Raw genomic sequence first — 22,239 nt, 5'->3', positions numbered from 1 at the left:
CAGTCAGTATTATTCCAAGCCTGAATGAGGAGCCTTCCAGACAATTAGTGGTGACTCATAGAAAGGGATGCGATGGGTAATTTATGGAGTACGTCTTGCCTCAGTTGTAGCCATGCCCTTGCCAGTGAGTATGTATATTTCTCACTCCCACAACAGTCTGCTGTGACACTGTTGGCAGGGATAGAGAGAAAGGATGCTCTCTGAGGACTGAAATGAGTGCAAACTCAATTTCTGCAGGTGTTTGGGAGATTTGGGCGAATCTGCTTCTTCAATTCGATTTCCAAACATTACTGTTGCGTCTCCATGTCGGGCTGATATGTGCCTCTTTGGCTGCAGTTGTATTTCCAGAATGTCTGCGTTTCAGTGCAGGTACATCCAAGAGATTTTATGCTTGGCAAATGGCCTGTCGCTGTCACATACTGTAAGTGTTTTATCAACACGGTGCAGACAGCCCAAGTCGCATTATAAATTCAAAGGACGATCAAGTCATTAAAGTAATATTTGAAGCTGGAGTGTGGCTAGGCAGGCTTATCAATGTACTCTACCATCCCTTCCATTAGCCCACCTCATCTCTTTATCATCAGAAACAGATATAGTCTGGTGGAGATAGCAGCTGTCATTTAACTCCACCGCAGCGTTTTTATTCAAACACATTGTTAAGCGACACTCCATTGTAATTTCACCGCAGATCCATCTCTGCATCTGCGTATGGTAATTATAAGATGACATGAGCGTGATAGAAAAATTTAGCCCAGTCAGCCAAAAGACTCCAATTACAAAACATCTAAACAAACGTTTCAGCTAATGCATCCTTCAGCTAACTTCTGTTCTCCTCGTCATCCATTTGTCATGCAACGCCACGGTGCTTGCAGCTCACTGCTCAGTGTGGAATTCTTATTGCCACATGAGATCTTCGAAGTGTCCCAGCTCTTTGCCTCTGAAACGTGTGTTCCAGCTGTTACCACTCTATGGAGTTGTGAGGTTATAATGAGCATGGAAGCAGCTGCTTCCTCCTACAGTAGAGGCCCCTGCCTTTCTAATCCTGATCATTAAGAAGGGAAAAGGGTGTGGGGAGGCAGGGTGCGCAGACTTGTGGGCCTCAGCACCCCAGGACATGTAGAGGAGACTTGGGTTACCCAACCGTTTTATTAGCCGGACAGCAGGTATAGGACCTTATTGATCCATCTGAAGTGTTTGAAAAGGATTAACTTATGCAAGACAGCTGGAGCAAAGACTACAAAGAAGTACACCAGGTCCATTTTTCATCTGATGTTGCCGAGACCTAAACCGGAGTTTCGACATTCAGCAAAAAAATAACAAACTGTGGTAGCAATTTTCCTGCTACCACAGTAAGAACTTGCTCGGCTGTGGAAAACACACAATGGGACGGTATTGCTCTATTCTTACACACTTAACATCACCATGCATAAACGCAATCTTATATTGAAAATATCAGATTATGAAATATTAATGTTCTGACCTTTCCCAGTAATGATTTCATGATTTAATTTTCTCAGGCTTTACCTTAAAACGCTGAAAGAATACAAAACAGACCCAAGCAACCAGGAGCAAAGGGGGTTCGGTGGAGGAGGGGGTGATCTATTGAGACTATGACATTTGCATTCAGCTTGTAAATATCAACAACACTCAGACAGATTATTCATAGGTGAAAACTCTGTGTCACTACTCCCCCTACAATAAGCTCTGACACATTGGCAAAGACACTTTCAATTTCTCTGTTTAATACTTTAATCTGAAACACTTGACTGAGTGAAGTTTTAAATGGACTGTGCTATAAATCACACACCATGAACACAGCTCCATTCTGATTAAATATATGCGAGCGTATACCATGGAATGTACTGGTGTAAAGTTAATGGTGTTACATTTGGAGTAACAAGCCTTCACAACCTTGTCACGGTTGAGTCGACGTGTAACAGCACCCAGAGCTGTGACTCTAACAAGACTGTCTTTGGAGCAATTTTATGTAGATTAGCAGTATGCTAATTTAAAGCATGACCTCTGTGTTTGCCAGAGAAAATCTGTCTCTTTTTGATCTGCATATTAATACCCAAAGAATAGATGGAAGTTGAGACATGAAAAGGCTTAATAAAATCAGCAGGTAAAAGGCAGCCTCATAATTAATCAAGCAAAGAGGAAGGCTTCCACAGACAATGGCCGCACCTCAGTTTCATAATTGGGCCTTTTATTGATATTCCACCAACTCTGTAGCCCATCTCCTGAAACAATGCTTAATATTTCACAGTAAAAAAGAAAAACTGTGGTGAGATATGCTGAACTGTCTCCTGTGAGTATCGAACAACCTGCTCAGCCAATCAGATTCCAGAATGTGTCAGGCAGAATCATCATATCCCCGGTGATAGCAAAATAACAAACCAAACTAATTTCTCAAGCAGAAACACAAATGTATGTGCTGTTAGGGGGAGAAGGTTACGTGGCTTTATGTGATGGTTTGTCATTGCGTTGGTGCTTTACCTAACCTCTCCTGACACCTGGAGTCAGGGACCCCCCTCTAAATGTGTAATATTCAATCTTCCTGACAGCTCCGCTAATGACCAGGAGGAACCAAAACAGAGGTAATAGGTGAGCCTCAAAATTGCTTTCAAATTATCCCTCATAATGATTCCCTTCCAAGTAATAAAGTCAGCTGTGTGTGTGTGTGTGGTTGTGTGTGAGTGGCAGTGTGTTTACGTCAGGAGAATGTAGAATGGCAGGGCTAATTATCAGCACTATTAAAGGTAAGTACATCCAGCTGCATCCCGCACAAGTCCTAATGAAGGACAGCAGACAGGCTGGACTCTTTCATCTGTCGTCTGTTGTTGGTCAATATCCACACCTCCGGGCTGCTGCTCTGGATCAGCTTCAGCCCGAGTCCGAAGACGAGGGATCGCCATTAATCCCTCCTGGTTCTGTCTCGGTAGCATGTGGTGAAGACTGAACTCACCAACTCACTGTCTGTCTACACTTAGAATGGTGTTTGAATCACATCACACACACACACACACACGCACGCACGCACGCACGCACGCACGCACGCACACACACACACACACACACACACACACACACACAGGAGTGCTGTATAAATCAGTAGCAAAAAGACACAATAACAATGTGGGGAAAAAAAAACAAGACTGCCTCCAAAAATTGTGCAGAAATGTAAAACAAAGTAAAGCTTGTAAGAATAATTTATGAAAAAAATCCCATGTCATAAATATTAAAATAGTGAAAGTCCTAAAAAAACAATCATATGCTACTGAAAAGACGTTTGACTTAAAAATGTGAATGTAAGGAGACAATCTGATCGAGAACAGAAGGCTAGTCCAGATTTGTGGAGCTCCTGCCTCCGAGGCACGATCTCCCTCATCCACCAGCACTGATCCTGGAATAGTTAGAAGCATTTATTTCCACGTGGAGGAGGCCTTGAGCTGAAGCAGGAGGGTTCACGGGTGTTTGCCTATTTAAGTTTTAGAAAGAAAATAAATCTACAGATGAATATTAATTAATTTTCATATAGTAATACATAGAGGTTGCTGTTTTTTCAATCACGCCTAAACAATGAACAATAAAATGATAAAAAAAATGATTTTATTTATTCCATTTAATCTGATTGTTTTTAAACTATATGTCAACAATAATCATATTGTAGGTGTCCTCATTCATGAGTATGTCAGCTTTTTGATGAGTTAGAAGGAACGTTGGTTGCATGTTTGATCAAAACTGTAACTTTGGGAATAGACTGTGCTCTGATTTGAGGAATGAATGAAACACTGAGATATTTATTAATTATCAGACAAACATTTTTATGCTGGACAAGGGTACATATTTTGTGTTTGTGACAGATTTTTCAATTTGTTCAGGACTTACTGACTATTATTGTATCTTCTGAATTTTTAGTATTCAAAAGTTGTGCTCATGAATACTTTATAATTTTGTGGAAGGTGAAATTCTGTTTTGATTTAAAAAAATATTTTTTCTTAAAATGTAGTTGGTTGTAATTCAGAAATGATTGCTGTTATTTATACACCAACAGTCATGAGGGATAGGGTTGGATAAGAAATAAAAATAAAACAGCTTATTGTGAAAATGCTGATTATGTGAAGCACCATTTCTACTTCAGACTAAAGAAGGAGGAAAAAAGTCATCTATCATCCCTTTTTTATACAGAAGTCAGAGTAATGAAAGACCCCTCTCTGTTTATTTACACTGAAAAAACCAAAGCATAACTCAGCTTCGGTGTAATTTTAGCGTTAGCCTTGCTGACGCTGATTCCGCTCTTGTTACTATTTCCAGTGCCAGTCCAGAGGCAGAACAATGACTCCATTACACCTATGTAGCATTTATAACCCTCAACAGCTTCATGATAAGGCAGTCTAAAAGGGCTTCTGTTCTGTTTAGACTGTCTTAGGTTGAAATTAATGAGGTTCCACAGCAATGGAATCTGTCTTTATTTAATATTATAATTTTAATGAAACTTTACCAAGTCATTTTTCCATGTTAATTTGCATACTGTTCTTAAACACCAGCATTTCTGTAGATTATTCCATCCCTTATTTGTTTGCAGAGAATTATCCTCTATAAGAGGTTTTGGTGTAACACACTCACAGGATGTACTCTACCCAACGCTGAAGACATTTGGCTTGTTGAATAGAGCCCACCCTCCTGGATTTACAGTTGAATATATTTCATCTTCTTAGTGCTCTGTGTTGTACACCAACCTGCAATACATCATTCTTTATTTCTCCTCTAATGCATGTAAAACAGCAATTTGTGCTTTTCAAATCAGCACTTTGTATACATCACCGTCAACACGCAGCACACAGCCTCCTTTCATCTCTCACATTACAACTATTGTAAGTGCTCTTAATTTTTCCCGAGCTGGTGAATTATGAATGATATGAAATATTTAGAACCCGGCGTAGAGCAACAGTAAAGAGTCTCGAAATCAGGCTAAGTTTTCAATGGGCTATACTTAACTAATGAGCCCTTAGCTGTGCTGTGTAGCTGTCTGACCTCTATGCAGCACATTCATTTTCCAAACATATGTTGGCTATTTCAGCAGCTCTGGACTGTGAAACTGAGACAGGGGGAGAGAGGTCTGTCTTGCATGTGAGCGTGATTTAAGTGGCTGTGAATATGGAGAAAGGACCAGCGGTTAGCGGTTGGAGAGCAAAGTTTGCAAACTGAATGACATGTTTGTGTGATCAGATGCAGATTTTTCTGAGAAGTGGAACAACCCCGACTGCGAACTTCATATTAATATGACCACGCACACAGACCGAGCACACATTTGGTCCACACGTAATTATTCCAGCAATCCCCACCAGCATAAACACTCAAAAAGCTGCAGCTGTTCCAGTCTGTCTGATATTAAATGACAAGGTGACTGGATTGTCCTGTGGGCCACCTGAGAGGTACGGATCCGCCAGGAGACCCAGCCCCTCCGTGCTGAGAGCGACTTACTCAAGCAGATCAGCAGTTATTTCCCCTCCGCTTCGCTCCCAGTCCCTCCAGGTTTAAGTTAGTCCTCCTTCCTGTGTGTGTGTGTGTGTCTGTGTCTGTGTGTGTGTGTGCACATGTGTGTGTGTCTGTAGACGAGGCTAATTTCCACCACGATGCACTGAGTGTGCTGTGAGCTTTCTCCAGGTTATTGATGTGCTGCATATTAGGCAGCGGAGTGAATCAGCGCTGTGTGTAGTAAATATTCTATTGTCACTTTAATGCCTCTGTCAATGGCTTTGTCCAGGATAATTCAGTCCGCTGCTGTTTCTGTCCCCTGTAGCTTCCACCACTGAAGTGTCTCACACGCTTCATGCACACACACATGCACATAAAGGCAGGCTGAAATAGAGAAAATGAGGGGAGAGAAATGTAAGGAAGCACACACACTCACTCACACACACACACACACACACACACACACACACACACACACACACACACACACACACACACACACACACACTGCCTGGAGTTTTTCTTGCCGTCACACTCTATCAGGCCCGGTTTTGGCTTCCGCTCAGCTCCGACTGGCCCCTGTCCCTGGAGCCAAAGTGCTAAAAGACTTTAAGTCGGGAAAGGGGGGAGTCGAGCCACTGCGTCCTCCCTCACCGGACACAAAAACTGTGTGTACGCATGCATGATTATGTGTGTGATTGAAACAGGGTGATTGTGGGCTAAGATCCGCACACATGTGTGTCCTAATGAGGCTTTGTATGTACTTGCACATGTGTCGCCTTCTCCTTGGTGAGGTCAGAGAAAGAGAGAGAGAGAGAGAGAGAGAGAGAGAGAGAGAGAGAGAGAGAGAGGGGGCAGAATATTTGAAGCAGCCTTCTGGTCTTTCTGGGCGCTCCACATGCCTGTCGCAGCTCAGTGAGCAGACTGTGAAAAGCTTATGTAAATGACGAGCCTGCTCAGATGTGAAATCTGCCCTGTATTAAATTGTTTTGTTCCACTTGTCAGAGCTGATTAGTCCAAAAGCTCTCCAAACGCTGCACAGGTATTGTGTTGATTGTGTTCATATAGGAGCGCATGAAGCAAAAAAAATAATAATAAAAATTATTGAACACCTCAGGAGAGAGCATCTGTGTAGGTAGCAGGGTGCATTTGCTTTGTGAAGTGTGATTATTAGTTGGTTATCTCATGACGGATGAGTGTGGTGATTTCTGAAGATGCTGAATGGCCCTTCACAGATGCACACTGATTGCTGCGCTCCCTTGTATGCATTCAGAAACACTCGCCTGTCTCTTCAAAGGAGGCCGTCTTCATTCCATTACACTGACCAGATCACAGATCCCATTAATCTAACCTTAGTCCGTTTCTGTCTGAATGTCTCCGACCAGGACTTGCATGTTTCCCCTCCCTCCCTCCTTCTCTCTGGGATGCAGTACAGGTGGCATGGTATCTTCAATCCTGACTTGGGATAGCAAGGGAAATTAGAGTGAAACAGGGAGGGATGTGAGTGACAGAGTGACGAGGGGGGGAGAAAGAGAAAGCAAGGAAGGAGGTTGGGGAGAGATGTGTGGTCAGAGAGAATGAGATAAAGAAACAGAAGGACAGAGAGAGGGAGAGAGGGGGCCGGTGAGGAGATTGCTGCGCGGCGGCTGGAGGGCTCCCAGCATAAAGCAGGTCTTTGAAAAGGGCAGACAAAGAGAAAAGGTCTCGGCCAAATACCTGAAAGAATGTTGAGAGGAAAGAGGAGCGCGGCCAGAGGGAGATAAGGCAGTTAGCCGCACACTGAGGCTGCTCCTGTGTCATTGGATCATGTTTCCAGGTCCTGCATGTGTGTTTGTGTGTGTGTGTGTGTGTGTGTGTGTGTGTGTGTGTGTGTGTGTGTGTGTGTGTGTGTGTGTGTGTGTGTGTGTGTGTGTGTGTGTGTGTGTGTGTGTGTGTGTGTGTGTGTGTGTGTGTGTGTGTGTGTGTGTGTGTGTGTGAGTGTATTGGCGTGCACTCGTCTGTCCATTTGAGCGCAGAGGTCGATATCGGCACTGCCAACATTCCAGAGTGGTCTGTCTGCGTTCATGGTCCAGTGAGGTCGCTGACAAAGGGGTGATGGGGCGAGGCTGTGTGTGGCGCCTCCGGGGCGAGTCCGGTTTGGTGCTACAGGACCCGGAACACGGACCGCAGCACCGGACCTGACAACAGGGCCGAGGAGGGATAAGTCTTCATATTCCGTCGGACTCAGGAGAATTCTGGTTCCCAAGCGCTGCTTTTTCAAGCTTCTTCTCTTGGGCTTCAAAGTATCTTAAGAGGGGAGCCTGCTTTGAAAGTGATTTTCAAGTCTGGGCTTTATCTGCGTGTGGGAAATCACCCTCTAGCTATTTTGTAAGCTTAGCTACCTTTGAACAGACTAACAGAGCCTTAGGATAAAGGGATCCACTGAGCTTCCCAAGCAACAAACTGAAAAGAGGTGCAAAACCGTCTTCTCTCTGTGTCGGCATGGAGATGACAACAAATCTACCAGGATATTAGAAGGGGATAATATGAGTATCAAAACAAATCTAAGAAGTTATTAGTTGTGATTGAGGTCTGATAGCAATTAGTTTCACTCCAGCACACAGACTGACTCCTCTCTAATGATGTCATTGACCTTGTCACCTCCCAGAGGTCATAGTGTCCATGTTAAACCGTGCGTAATGGTTCCGTGTTTAGACGACTCGGGCCTGTTCGTCTAAATGGTGATAGATCGCTTCTTTGTCCTTGCCGTTGGTGTGTGTTGCATCATCTGATACGGGTCTCAACATGATACACAGTTGATTAAATCAATACTCTAAGGAAATGTGCAGCGCGCTCCATTTCAATTCAATAAAACAGGGGCTGTAGGTGCGCTTGTGTGCATGCACTGGCTTGTTCTGGTTGTTAGTGTGCGCCTACCCTTGAGGACAGTACACAAAATAAAGGACAAGGACATTGTGATTGTTTGCAATATGCTTTTGAAATGAGGTCATCAACAGTAAATGCACGCCTGTAAAGACGCATCATGATCTCCTGGTTGGCTGGAATACAGCGACGTCTTCTAGGTGACAGGCTAGATGATCGTCGTCATTTACCACTGCAGGTTCCTAAATCATAAGAGAAGGATGGAAGATGACAGACAGTCCGCCGGGCCGGGGGCTCACTTGTTCTCTTTACATCCCTGTGTATTACATTTGTTTGTGCAGGAGAGGCCAGCTGCTGCTTTAGGTGTAAAAGCCAATGAGGTTGTTTGCGAGATGAAGGTTGGTGAATCTGCATGTAAAGCAGATATGAGAGAACATTCTCCCATATGGCCACCGCTGTTCGCATTTTGTCACGGGCTGCAAGCAGGACAGGTGCTGTCCTCGGGCAGCGCACATTTACAAACGCACGCATGTCGTTCATCACACCGTTCGCACACAAACACCCGCAGCAATGCAACAGGAGATCTCAGGACAAGGGAACAATTTGTGCGATTTTCCTGCCAGCCTGTTTTCTCTCTTTCTCCCACTTTTTTTTTTTTTCATCTTTTTTTCTTTCTGTCTCAGCCCGGCGATGACCCGTAACAACCCCTGGTCTAATGACCGCCCCAGTTTGACACTCATTAAAGGTGGTCAATTAACCAGAGGGCCCGGAGTCACTTTCATTAGTGGACTTGTAAAGGTCTATTTTAGTCTGGTTTTAAACACATGGGGGGCAGCAGGATGGGTCCTGGGGTACCTTTTGGAAAGTAAGAGTTTTGAGCCTTTAAGAAAATGAATAGAAACTCTGGAGAGTCGTTTGTTTTGTTTGCTATTTGTTCTGTCAAACTGGTTTTTCGTTGCTGTTTTATGGAAACCAACTCAAATGTTGAAAACAGTGAAATAGCTGAACAGAGCACAGAAAATGAGTTCTCATGAGAGGGAAGATGAAAAACAGAGCCATCTGCTCTGAGGGTTGGCTCTCTAAAGACGATCTGGTCTCATTTCAATCCTTTGTATCAGTCCTTTACAGTAAATCAAGAGGGAGACTTTCCGATAGTTTAAGCCTGTGTGTGTGTGTGTGTGTGTGTGTGTGTATACACTTATGCTTGTGTGCATATATAGCTATGAGTGCATAGTCCGGAATGTTTTTCCCATTGTGCGTGCTTGCCGCTGTAACGTATCTCAGTGTGTGTGTATCTGGTTTTAAGCAGGGAGCGTCTCCTGGTCCCAGGCCTCCGGAGTCATCAGCCTGTGAAGGTCAAGTCTGATTCAAAAAGAGACAAGGCAGATTGGCATGGAAATGGAATCTGCTGTCTCCGTGCCAAACGTCCAGACTGACTGACTGACTGCCCTCAGCCTCTCATCACATCCCAGTCTATCCTCTCATCACACTGTCCACTCCTCCTCCTTTCACGGCCGCCTCTGCATACCAATATCAGACTAATGCACAGGAGGAGCGGAGCTGAAATAGGCTTGTTTAATAATCACCATGTCAAACAATGCCTGCCTGAACAGGAAGCGTGAATCCAGCTGTTTGCTGCAGCCACGAACCATCTGCTTAAAGCACAACGTCTCTTCTCATTGCTTTCTTTTCCTTTTTTTTCTCCACATGGCAGTTTTAGCCTTAAGCCATTTTTAAGCAGTTATTTTTTAATGAAACAAGGAACGCACTTATTGGGAAAATGGGTACATAAGCAACCCCAGCTATAAGAGATTGTATAAATGTTTATTATATTTATGACAGGAGTCAAGTCAGATGAGCAGCATTGGACCTAATGTGTGTGTGTGTGTGTGTGTGTGTGTGTGTGTGTGTGTGTGTGTGTGTGTGTGTGTGTGTGTGTGTGTGTGTGTGTGTGTGTGTGTGTGTGTGTGTGTGTGTGTGTGTGCGTGTGTGTTCCGCTGTTTGTACGTAATGAGCATGCGCTTTTAATATGAATGAATGCGCTGAGGCGTGAGATGAGGATGTGCCCGCTGGTATGGAACAAGTCCTTGCACATTTTGTGTGTTTGTGTGTGTGTGTGTGTGTGTGTGTGAGAGAGAGAGAGAGAGAGAGAGAGAGAGAGAGAGAGAGAGAGAGGGGTAGAGAGTGCAGGAGTGTTCATTGGGCTGAAATGGGTCTCTGCCCTTCATGAATATTCAGTTGCCCCCTGTGTTTCCACTGATGTCTCACTGATGTCAGCTTGCGTGTGGGAAACCAAGTTGCCCCAGTAACAATACTCCCCCAAAATCTGGCCTGACTGATATTAAAAATAAATAAATAAGTAATAATAAAATGGGTAATGCGTACTGTGTTTCCTCCCCAAAATGCACATAATGCTTGTGCGGAGGAATGAATAAGAGCAGAGTGAAATCATCTCGATCTCGCGTGGTGCATGTAAAACTAGGGCAGCGCTTAGGTCACATGTTCAGGTCAGTCACTCTCTATGGGAGAGTCTCTAATGCATTTTCTCATCAGCTGTGAAAACCACAACTTTGTAGGGAAGACAAAGACGCGTCTGCGTCCGCTCGTGATGAGTCCCGACTGCTCTTCTCAGTTATTAACTTCTCAGCTGGTGTACTTTGTGAATGTGTGTGATAAGCTGAAAAGCTCACATAGTAAAGGTCTGTTTTTGCTCTCTAGCAGTGTGAGTGACATTGAGAGATCCTTCACTGGCACGCCGAATAAGAGATGCTCTGACACTCTCTTCAAACAGACATACAGAAACAATGGCGTGTGCATACACACACACACACACACACACACACACACACACACACACACACACACACACACACACACACACACACACACACACTTTATCCATCAGCATCCACCGCCTCTGCCCCCACAGATGTGACACAGTATTTAGGTCAGTTCGTTTGTAGATGGGTGGTCAGCATTGCTTGTATCCGCTTGGGTTTCCTGGAACTGATACAATAGGCCAGTCAGCTATTAGTGGCCACCCCAGAGAGAAGTGCAGCTCTTGATAATCATAACGGACAGTGTTCCTCGTGGATACCAAACAGTATTAGGGGTAGGCTAATGACTGCAGCTACAAGACTTAGGCTGCTGTGCAAATCCATTGGACTGAAGAATGCTGTAGCTTTGTGCTGTAGCTTAGAAGATAAGACTGATCATATGATACTGCTCACAGTGTGTCGCTCTCACTAAGTAACAAAACAACCACACTTAATGTCAGCTAACGCAACGCTTTCAGCATTTTGTTGGATATAACTGCTTACTTTTATGTTTCACTAGTTCCAGGTTTTCATTCTATGTTCCCAGTTTTCTCGCTCAATAATATCTGGTCTTTTCCTTTTTTTTTTCGCAAGCTCTCATTCATTCAGTCTCATTTTTATTTAATATTCCCACCCTGTCATCCACAGATCATTCTCAAGCTTTCATTCAATGTCGTCAGACTTTCTCACTGTGTTTTCGTGCTCTTATTCAGTAGTTGTCATTGAAAAATTTCTGATTCTTTTTCAATATCATCCTCACAAATCTCCTCTTAGCATTTTTTAAAAAAAAATTTATTTTTGTTCTTTGGGCTCAGATATTTGTAAAATTTTACAAGCTTTCATTGACAATTTTTGGTATTCGGTCAGCAACGCTTTAGATTTGATAGTAGGTAATTTGACGATTTGAAAACATATTGACTTTTTAATGTCATAGACACACCTCAGTCATTCACCTGACAGCCAAGGCTGGAACTCCTATCCTTGATGTTGCATAAAAACGGGTTGAAAATAAAGCTGGAAAGGTCATTGTGCAAAAGTACAAATGTCTGTGTGTATTTGTCAGGGTGACTCTTTTATACTGTTAAACATCAAGAGCAGTTTGAATGAAAGTGGGGAAATGAGAGAGACAGAGGGAAACAAACCTTCAAGGCATAATACTGTAATTGGAAAATTGTGCAAATGCGTTTTGGAGTCATGTTATATAAATGGCCAACAGAGATAATGCCAGAGATTCCAGGCATGGCCTAATTGAGAATAGGAGATGAAGGAGGAGAGGGGTGGTCATGCCGAAAGGGCGAATGAAGAGTGAGTTTAAATTGGGTGGAGGGAATATGGATGGAAATATGATGTTTTTCAAATACGTTGGAGTGAGAGAGGCCGGGGGAGCGGCTGTTCCTCTTTAAAGAAGAGAAGAAAGAGAGAGAAAGGGAATAATTCCCACTTTCTTCCTCCGTCTCCACACCTGTGGCCCAGCAGCCGACTGCCTCGGCTCTGTCTCCCGTGAGTGTGTGTGTGTGTGTGTGTGTGTGTGTGTGTGTGTGTGTGTGTGTGTGTGTGTGTGTGTGTGTGTGTGTGTGTGTGTGCGCGTGTGCTTGTCTCTCAGGTCCTCGCACTCTCTATGATTGATGAGCCTCGGTCAGACCTGGATCCCTGCCACGGCCCAGGCCCGATCAGGCATGTTCTGGTCGTAACAATGCCATCAATATGTGGCTGCCAGCTGTGCGTGTGTGTAATGACACATAAATATGAGGCAGTCCATAACCCAAAAGGAGATGCTTTGGTAGAATTTTTCCTTTCTTGCCCCTGTGGGAGATTAAAGAGGAATATTGTTTAGATAAGGTTCCTCTCATTGATTGAAATTCCAATCACATTAATTAGGCCTTTGTTGAATAATCCATATGTTACAGTTTGACTATGAAACCCTCCTTTCATCGCGCCACTGTGGTTCCTCTCCCGGTTTCCATTTCTTTCTTCCGTCTCATGTTTCCTCTGTAGCTCTAAGATTGACCAAAAAATCTGTTTGATATTTGATGAGCAGCATTTTGATGAAAGGCATTAGTGGGCCTGCATTATTTATGAAGGGTGAATGATGCATTAACTCATTAATTATGTATATGTACATTACATGAGAACGAACATGTCCCATAGCATGTCATATTGATTCTGGTGTGAGTTACGAGTCTCCTGCACGATCCATCTAAAAAAAAAAAAACTTAAAAAAAAAAAAAAAAAAACATTAAGAGATGGCGCAACGAATCACTTAAGAGCCATATTGACGGACTCTCCCTCCTGATGCTTGGTCACAGTTGAAAAGTTGCAGAGTTTTGAACTCGCCTGCTTTAGCAGATCAAGGGAAGTGGCTGCACATGCAGCAGATTTTGTGTGGGAGCAAAGCGTGTGAAATAACGTGAGGGGAAACTAAGATGTGGTGCCAACTTACACTCTTAAAAGAATCGGACCAGTGTTATTGAATTCTTTCCCTCATCTGGTTGGCTATCACTTTACATCGCCCGCTGACAACTTGATTTTCCATCCATGGCTCCTTTAAAAGCTCTGCAAGGTTTGCAGATGGTGATGTTGCTACGGATATAAATGATAAGCAATCTATGCTAATGTAAAACCAGTTGGGATCATCGGAGGCTAAGAATCACCAGTGAAATTGAAATGAATTACTCAGCTCAAAAAAAACATTAATCTATGCTTACTCACCTTTTAAGACACCACGCTCATTTAGTTTGCATCGGTTTGAAAGTAATTACCACAGCCGCCACATGCTATGAATATATAGTATGCAATATTTGTTTGCATAATAAGAAAATTCACCTTCATTTCACAAATAAAAATGCACATTTCCTTTGCTTCTAGGTCTCTGTGCCTCAGAAGTGACCTTATGATAATTTCTGGTGGTTTATTTTTCCACATTACAAACAGTCATAAAAAAAACTGAACTGGAAAAAAAATAACTTCCTTGGTAGTTCTCTTTATAATCAGTATTCTTGGTCATGGATGAAAATGAGAGCAATTTGAATTGTTTCCAAGTCACCTCGAGCTGCCGGCAGCTGCCGCTATCCCAGGTGACTTGTTTCATCTATAAAGACACGTGAGCCACCTTGTTACCCAATAAAAAAATGTAGGGACTTACACATGCTCACATCAAGTGAAAACTCTCGAGGGTGTTTCAACTGCAGTTTTAAAATGTAACGGTGTTTAAAAATGCAAATGAAATGGAGTCTGACATGCAAAAAGTGTGTTAAATTAAAGAGACATCCTTTCATAATTACTTTAAGCCGTTAAAGTCTTCTAATGATGCAGCAAAATATATATAAATACATTGAGTATTAAAAATTTAGCAGTTCAGTCCTACAGACAATTGAATATTAAGCTTGTCTTTGATTTAATTTGGATATTAAATACTGCAGTCAGTCAGGAAAAGTTGTATTTTCTCTTTTTTTTATGTTGGCTCTGTTGCAGAACAGCAGAATAACCTTGTGGCAAATGCAAACACACACGACAAGACACTCACACACGTAGCTGAGTGGGGGGAAGGTTTTAATAAACCCACAGTAACGTGGATCTATGGGGGCGTCTCAGGACCGAGCCAGGAAACCAGAACGTACCTGCCCCAGGGCACAGAGGCAAACGGTGCGGGTGGGAGTGAGAGGTGAAGGGGCTCTGTGGGAAGCCACAGGCACATTATGTCTCTGGTTCCCCTCCTTTTTTCTCTCTCATGCCATCAGTCTCTTCACTGCGCCACTCCGTCTCTGCTCACATCATCAGCCACACAAAGGCCCATGCCCACAAACACTGATGTGTTTGTCAAAGAAAATGCCCAATCACGTTAATAACATTTCATGCCATCTCCTCTTTCACAGACAACTTGGAGTTTGTTTCTCAGTCGGCTAAACACAGACTGTAATTCCAGACAAATGCAATGGAAATGCAGAGTGTGGCCAATCAGATTTAATCATGTATGAAGAAATGTAATTTTGGAGGACACCAGGGCAGAGCGGCCTGATACGGGTATTAGTTACTATGCAAAAAGGCGTGTCCATACTCCCCGAATATGAATTTATGAAGCCTGCTTGTGATTTCAATCTGACTAATGTATCAGAACAAACCCATCTGTGCAGCACTGACCTCTGGGGTGAGGGTTAAGGGCGCTGCTGAGAGGGAAACGAGTGTCTGGTTTGTGCTCCAGAACTTCACCACGACAGTTGATGCAACGGGAAACGAGAGCTTTTATACCCACATTCGTAAAGCAAGAAGAAGAAACAAAGAAGGACAAAAGACAAGAAGTTTCCATGGGAAAAATTTTATTTGTCAATATGCGGTAGTTTCCAAACTGGTGGAACGTTATTTCAACTGTAGCTGGTGCCAATAGGTTACGCTGAGAAGCGGCAAAAAGAAGTGAAGGGCAAAAAAATTAAAAATAAAATAGAAACAAAAGAGAACTTGAATAACAAAACTTGACAGTTATGATCAAACAAAGGGAGACAAATTCAACATGTTTTTTGCTTACACATGCACATTGAAAAATAATACTGTGGCTTTGAGCAATAGCAGAAATCAACCAACAGTGAGGCTCATACCATACATGAACGACCAACAGCTTTGTGCTAAATTAGGAAAGGAGAGAAAGAGCACCTTTAGAACAAAGGACCGCCTGGGAGATAATGAGTGGAGTAAACCAGATGATTTATTGTGAGCGCAGTACGGTCACACTTTCATACATAGCTTCTTTTCTCATATCCCCTTACCCTTCCCTTCTATGTCTCGCTCCGTCTGGCTCAATGGACTTATTAAAAATGAGAAAAGAGTAATCTTTCTGGACCAAAATGTTTTTTTTGTTACATCTTATAATGGAGTGGAGGGTGTAGGTAACTCAAAAGCAGTGGAATAATGCTGTCTTCATATGCAGAGTTAAGTGCTGTCTCCAACAAGGAAGGGGCCTTATCATTCATAGTTTCTATCACCAATCCGTTTCAATGCCTCCGTCCTGAACAGTTTCTGAACAACTAGTCTCGTTGAATGGCGATGTAAAAACTCTGAACCCCCTTTATTTTTATTAAAAAAAAAAAACACATGTCGTAACAAAGACTTCCTGACAATACTGGACGCTGCAAAAAAAGAGACAGCTCATATGTCTGCTGCAATATTCAGTTTAACTCTAACAGAAATAAAATAAAAACATATTGCAAACAGAGACGGAAAAAAAAAAATGCATGGATTCATACAAAACACACTTTAAAAAGACAACTATTTACAAACAACCTCCATTACAAAAATCTAATCTTAAATTTTTCTTATGAGCAGTGTTCAGGTGAAATTACATCTTAAATTGGGCTCTATCCATATATTTACATTTTCTTTCTTTTTAATTTTTACGTCTCCCACAGAAATCTGAATAACATTAAGTGGTCATGAAAATGGATAAAAATGAGATATGGTCTGTGGTAATTTGGTAATGACTCCCTTGGCTGGTGTAGGTAAATGCATGCGCGCCGATGCGAAACAAAAATATTTGATGTAGATGTGTTTCGCAGAGGGCCACAGAGGGCTGCCTGCTGAGTTAAAACACAGGACCACAAAAGCGTGAGCAGCTGCTTAGGTTGTTAACTCCGAGGTTAACGACACGCAAGAAGCCGCTAGAGTCTTTTTCCGAGTCTTCAAGCGTGGGGCCGCCTTTTAACTCAGCAGTGTGTATCTGTGGATGGCAACAGGATGTGGCAGAGGAAGATAGGATCCTCTACCGGTGAATAAACATTAACTGGCACTCTGACCGTTTGACTTGAGATAAAACCTGGACTCGTCAGTCTTGGGTGTGTTTTGCACGCTTTTACGCGCACATGTGTGTCAAACGTGGGCTCGTGTCTGCGTGTCGAGGAATAGCTGTCCTAATCTGCTCCCCCCCCACCCCCCACCCGCCACCCTCTCTCCCTCTCACACATCATTAAGTGGGACTGACATCGCTCCCTGCTTTGGCAGCCACACCGTTTTGGAGCACCTAGTTCCAGTCTCCTGTTCAAGCTGCTACGCCATAGGAGCATCCACAACACACACACACACACACACACACACACACACACACACACACACACACACACACACACACACACACACACACACACACACACACACACACACACACACAGAGGAGAAACCTGCAAACATAAGCACAAATAAGCACTCAGGCATCGGAGCACCTACATGTGTGCGCTGACAGATTCGAACAGGCTTGGAAGCGAGCGTCGGTGTGCACGCCTGCACACACCCAGCTGCAGTAAATCCTGTCTCGGCGCTGCTGCCCCCGGGGGGCTGTGTGATAGCTGGAGCTGCAGTGTCCTCGCTGGCTGAATACCTTTGACGGGAATATTCTGCACAGCATTTTCATTCAGAAGCAAAACTAGTGAGAAGATGGAAAAAATTAATGATAAACTACCTCCACACCCCAAAAAAAACCTCACCCATCAGCCCCCCCCCCCCCCCTGTCCAATCATTCCACGCTTCCTCTCAGGTTAAAGCCAAGTCACAGGAACATTTTCTGCTTTATCGGCCGCTCTCGCTTTCTCTCCTCCCCGGCTGGTCGGTGTGAGCGAAGAGATGGCACATGGATGAGTCACACGCTGGCAACGCCAGAGACGCATCTACAGATGGAAGCCAATTGGCTTCTGTTGGTACTGTATCTCCATGTTCAGCCATCACTCAGCATCCAACTTAATATAGGGCATCCTACTGATGTAGGCCAGCCAATCGGTGCCAACCGTCCAACCTACACCATCCTTGCCCGGGCAGCACAAACCCAAATATCTGTTTGATGGTTACAACATAGCACCAGAAGCAACGGAAAACAAATATCAACCTGCCTCCTGTGTTGAAAAGCATTTTTCCAAAAAGACCATCAGACAGATAAAATATTCAGTCCAAGCCAACTGGAGCACTGGAGGGATTTTGTAAGATCTCGGCCTGTTGGCTCATCAGCCTGTCTTGTTTTGAAAGCTTACAATATAGTAACTTACTGTTCTACCTCTAAGCCAACACGTCTGCAGAGACACAACGTCGGTCTGTACACGCCCGCCAGTGTGTGGAAACACCCTCAGACACAGACACAGACACACACTCGTAAATACCGGAGTGATGCTAAAAGCTCGCATCAGACCAGCAGAGAGGGGAGTATTCCAAAACGCGCGCACACACACACACACACACACACACACACACACACACACACACACACAGACAAACACACTTTGAGTCCAGGTCAGGCTACAAAAAAAAAAAAAAGAGTGCCGTAGAAGAGGTGAGCGATGACAAGATGGAATAATAACGATGATTCTATACATTGTGCACTTGTAGGAAAAGTCTAACAAAATACAACTGCTTTGTGAACTCAATCAGGGTTTCGAGGAAAATCCTCCATCAAAAATAGTACGTAAGGCAAACATCAGAGGTGTGGAGGGAGAGGAACACATTATTTCACTTGCTGTGTCTGATACCTGAGCTATCTGGAGAGTTCCCTGGCCCAGTGTGGAGCCCTGATCAACGCACACACACACACACACACACACACACACACACACACACATGTTTTACTCTTGCACACAAACTGCTGTGGTGTCCAGGGTCTGCTGCTCCTGGCTAGTGTGCTAGGGTGGTGTATTTAATTGAGTGTAGCACAGACTATATACTTCAGGGAACTGAGATAAGTTATATCCTGCCTGTTAAAGGGGACAGTGGAGCAGGAAGCTAGAGTTCCATCTGTTGGCTCTTTCTTCACCCCCACCCCCCCACCCCCCCACCCTCTTTTGCTGGAGCACAGCAGGAAGATGTAGAAGGTGGTGGGACGAGGTGGGGACGGTGTGTCGTACACCCCCCAAACAAACAGAATAAACCTCTCTCATCTATCAGCTCACAACCCCGCTAGTTACTGGTCAGCGCGCGTCTCCAGATTTTGTGCAGCAGGTGGTAGAAATAACACAGGCTTGAAGAAGCATCAAGTCCCCACAATGCAAAGGGAAAGTGTTCTTCCCTAGAACTTAAATCGAGTGCTCCTTCCTTCCTCTCTCCTGGCTGTGTCGCTGGCTGTGCAGAACGTGTCAGACTTTGTAGTAGATGTTGGCAGGGCTCTGCGGAGGCATCTCCTGGACAATGTAGACGGGGTGGCCATAGTCGCCGCTCACCTTCTCGTAGTGAGGGCAGTAGTTGTTCTCTGTCCGCAGCGGAATGATGATGTCACTGGGCTCCGTGCCAGCCGTGCCCCCAGGCAACTTGGGATTGGACAGCGTGCTGAGCGACAGCCCCGACGGGCGAGGCTGCGAGTGGGCATTTTTCCTGGCGCGCTTGCGCATCTTGATGAGCAGAATGATGAGGAGGAGGATGAGCAGGAGGAAGATGATGCAACCGGCACCGATGGCGGAGAACACGGCCAATTTGGAGCCAAAGATTCCGTCCGAATTCCCCGAAGAACCAGACTGGTCCTGATTCATGGAGTCTAGAGAGGAGGATAAAAACAGAGAGGCCTTACTGACGGCGGGAGGGCGATAATTTCATTATTCTTTAATTTGTGAGAGTTTTGCAGCTGGTTTTGAACAGAGAATGATGGGTAAAAGAAAACATTATTGACACTGGCACTAACTCATTACGCCATAAGCACTGGTGAACGATCACAAACCGAATCAACCTCAGGGACAACAGGTCCCATCATGTACACATTTTTACCGTTCAGTGCCTGCATCAACACTGATCAACCCCCCCCCCCCGTTTGTTGTTTGTCCTACATGACTAACAACCCCATTGATGTAATCTAATTGAATTAGCTCAGCCAAAGTATCTCTAATGAAATCTGGAGTCATCCCTCAACATAACAAAGATTCCTGCTCCGACAGAGACGATTGAGCAACCGGAGCGACAACATGCTGAGGCCATGTTTGTGTGGCAAAGGCCAAGTGGGGAAGAAAAAGAGAACAACAAAAAAAAATGAGTAGGGCATATCTGAACATCTGATTTTATTTTATCCTTTTGTCTAAAGGGTTGAGAATGGGTGGGGGTGGGGGGCAGGTCGGAGGCTGTTACTGGATGAGAGGGAGAATGACTGGCTCCTCCGCTGACTGAAATCTGAGATGACCCAAATCTGTTTTCCATGTATGCATGCAGCTGCTGCCAAAGAGCAGTGCTCACCTCCTCCCTCCAACCACCACCTCCTTACTGTCCGTGACCCCCCACCCCCCCACCCCCATAGGCACACAAAAGCCTCATACCACCAGACTGCCAGCCCCACTACCAGCGACTACTTTGCACTTAACCATTTATTGGGGAGGAGATAACTGCACCTTAGGCCTTATCACCACTAAATGACATCACTGACTGCTACCGGTTCCAGCCTTATCCGGGGGAAATCAGAGACATAAGGAATTTGGTGCATGTTGGTAGCTGGGGAGAGACTGTCAAACATGTCATTGGTGAAATATCAGCCCCTCAAACTGCACTGACACGTCCTTCATTCCACCCTCCACTTCTTCACTTGACATAATCACTGATCTAACAATGGCAGACAGGGAAAAGCTGGGGTATAGGGGTAGGTGACATTAGGAAATCTTTTTATAGAGCAACTAATGTCAAATAAGCAATTCTTAAATGAGGACGGCTTATCACATTGGGACAGGCACAGCAGTATGTACTTCGAAGAAGTTTGTGGCTTATTAAAGTTGTGGAGTAAGTCAAAAAAACTTGAGAAGTGGTCTCTCCAGTGCAAAAGGGAGTGACGAAGGGAGTTTGCGAGTACAGGAAACAAGGAGAGCCAAGAACACCCAGGGAGATTTGGGCGACTTCTTCAATTATCTTTACTTTAATCTTCATTCATATTCAATTATAATTCCTTTTTTAAAAATTTTTTTTAAAATTTCGTGTAAAAGAAGTGTGTGTCTCCTTGGATGCATCACAACCGTTGTGAGCAGTGGAGTTACTAAAGTCACTCAGGGTGAGACTTATTTGATTTGGATGGGCATCTTAATTATTTTATTGAAATTAGAGTTTTGGTGTGTATTGTACAACACTTGTTTTTACATCTTGTTTTGGCAGGTTGACCCCCGAAGAATAAAAGAAACGCCTGCAGCATTAAAAAAAAAAAAAGACAAGAGAATATTAACTCAACAATGACTCTTATTTTCTTTTTTTTATGCTAATTGTGATAAATTATTAGAGAATGGCCTCAGGATGTGAATATTCATTTTTTTAATATTTCAAAAACCTTTATGTTACGAAAATATTTGCAGTCTGGAAACTAAAACGCCCTCTGGAGAGACTTCACGCTGCAGTCGGGCATAATGCTGGTCTGTCATCCTGCTCACCGGGGTTTCCTGGTATCTCTGGTCCGATCCGACCCTGGTCTGGCGGACTGGGACTGGACTCCGGGATGGCATTTTCTTCTGGAGCATCCGGCACTGCGGGGTTTGCTGAATTCGGAACTGTGGGAAACAAAACACACAAAAGTTTAGCCTTGGCGAGCTCCATGCATTGAATTACAACAACTCGTTTTTCCCTCATTGGGGAGGATTACTTTTATTATCTTTTGAAATGTCATTTACTGAGAGAGAAGGTTATCTTTACATGTTCTGGAAGTGTCTCAGATGTAAAGATGAAAGCCCAAAAAGAAAAAAAAAAAAGGAAGAATTAGTTAGCAAACGTCTGAAATGCGCCCGTATTTCTGTCGCGTCGTAAAAGATGAGCTGACATCTTCAGCAAACACTCAGACACGCATTCCAAGTACCAACACACACACACACACACACACTTACAATACACTTATGCATTGCGGAATGACAGTAAAGTAGTTATATATTAACTTTTTATTGTTGTACATTATTCATCATGTTAAAGAGCCATTATATGTCTTATTTATTGCTCCAACTTTAACTCTGTGCCACACTTTTTTTTAAAAAAATCAGTGAATAGAAGGACAGGAATAGACAGACATGAGGAGGAGAGGATGGGGGATGAAGAAATGCTGAAGGGAACACAATGGAGACAGACGGTTTATCTGTCCGTCTCTTGTGATTTCAGAGTGTGCACTTTGAAGTCTAGTAAACAC

General features: G+C 43.8%; 1 protein-coding gene across 1 annotated transcript in view; it reads right to left on the bottom strand.

Moving 5' to 3' along the window:
* Nucleotides 1-16,225: 16,225 nt before the first annotated feature.
* Nucleotides 16,226-22,239, bottom strand: part of efnb1 (ephrin-B1) — a 57,429-nt gene continuing 51,415 nt past the window's right edge. The window contains exons 5-6 of the mRNA XM_068325211.1: nt 21,500-21,616; nt 16,226-19,644 (exon numbers count right to left, since the gene is read on the bottom strand). Of these exons, the coding sequence (XP_068181312.1) occupies nt 19,250-19,644; nt 21,500-21,616 (512 nt within the window). The 3' untranslated portion in view covers nt 16,226-19,249. The remainder of the gene's footprint in view (nt 19,645-21,499; nt 21,617-22,239) is intronic.

This window comes from Antennarius striatus, chromosome 10 (assembly GCF_040054535.1).
Source record: "Antennarius striatus isolate MH-2024 chromosome 10, ASM4005453v1, whole genome shotgun sequence".
Lineage (NCBI taxonomy): Eukaryota > Metazoa > Chordata > Actinopteri > Lophiiformes > Antennariidae > Antennarius > Antennarius striatus.
This window is presented reverse-complemented; position numbering and strand designations above follow the sequence as displayed.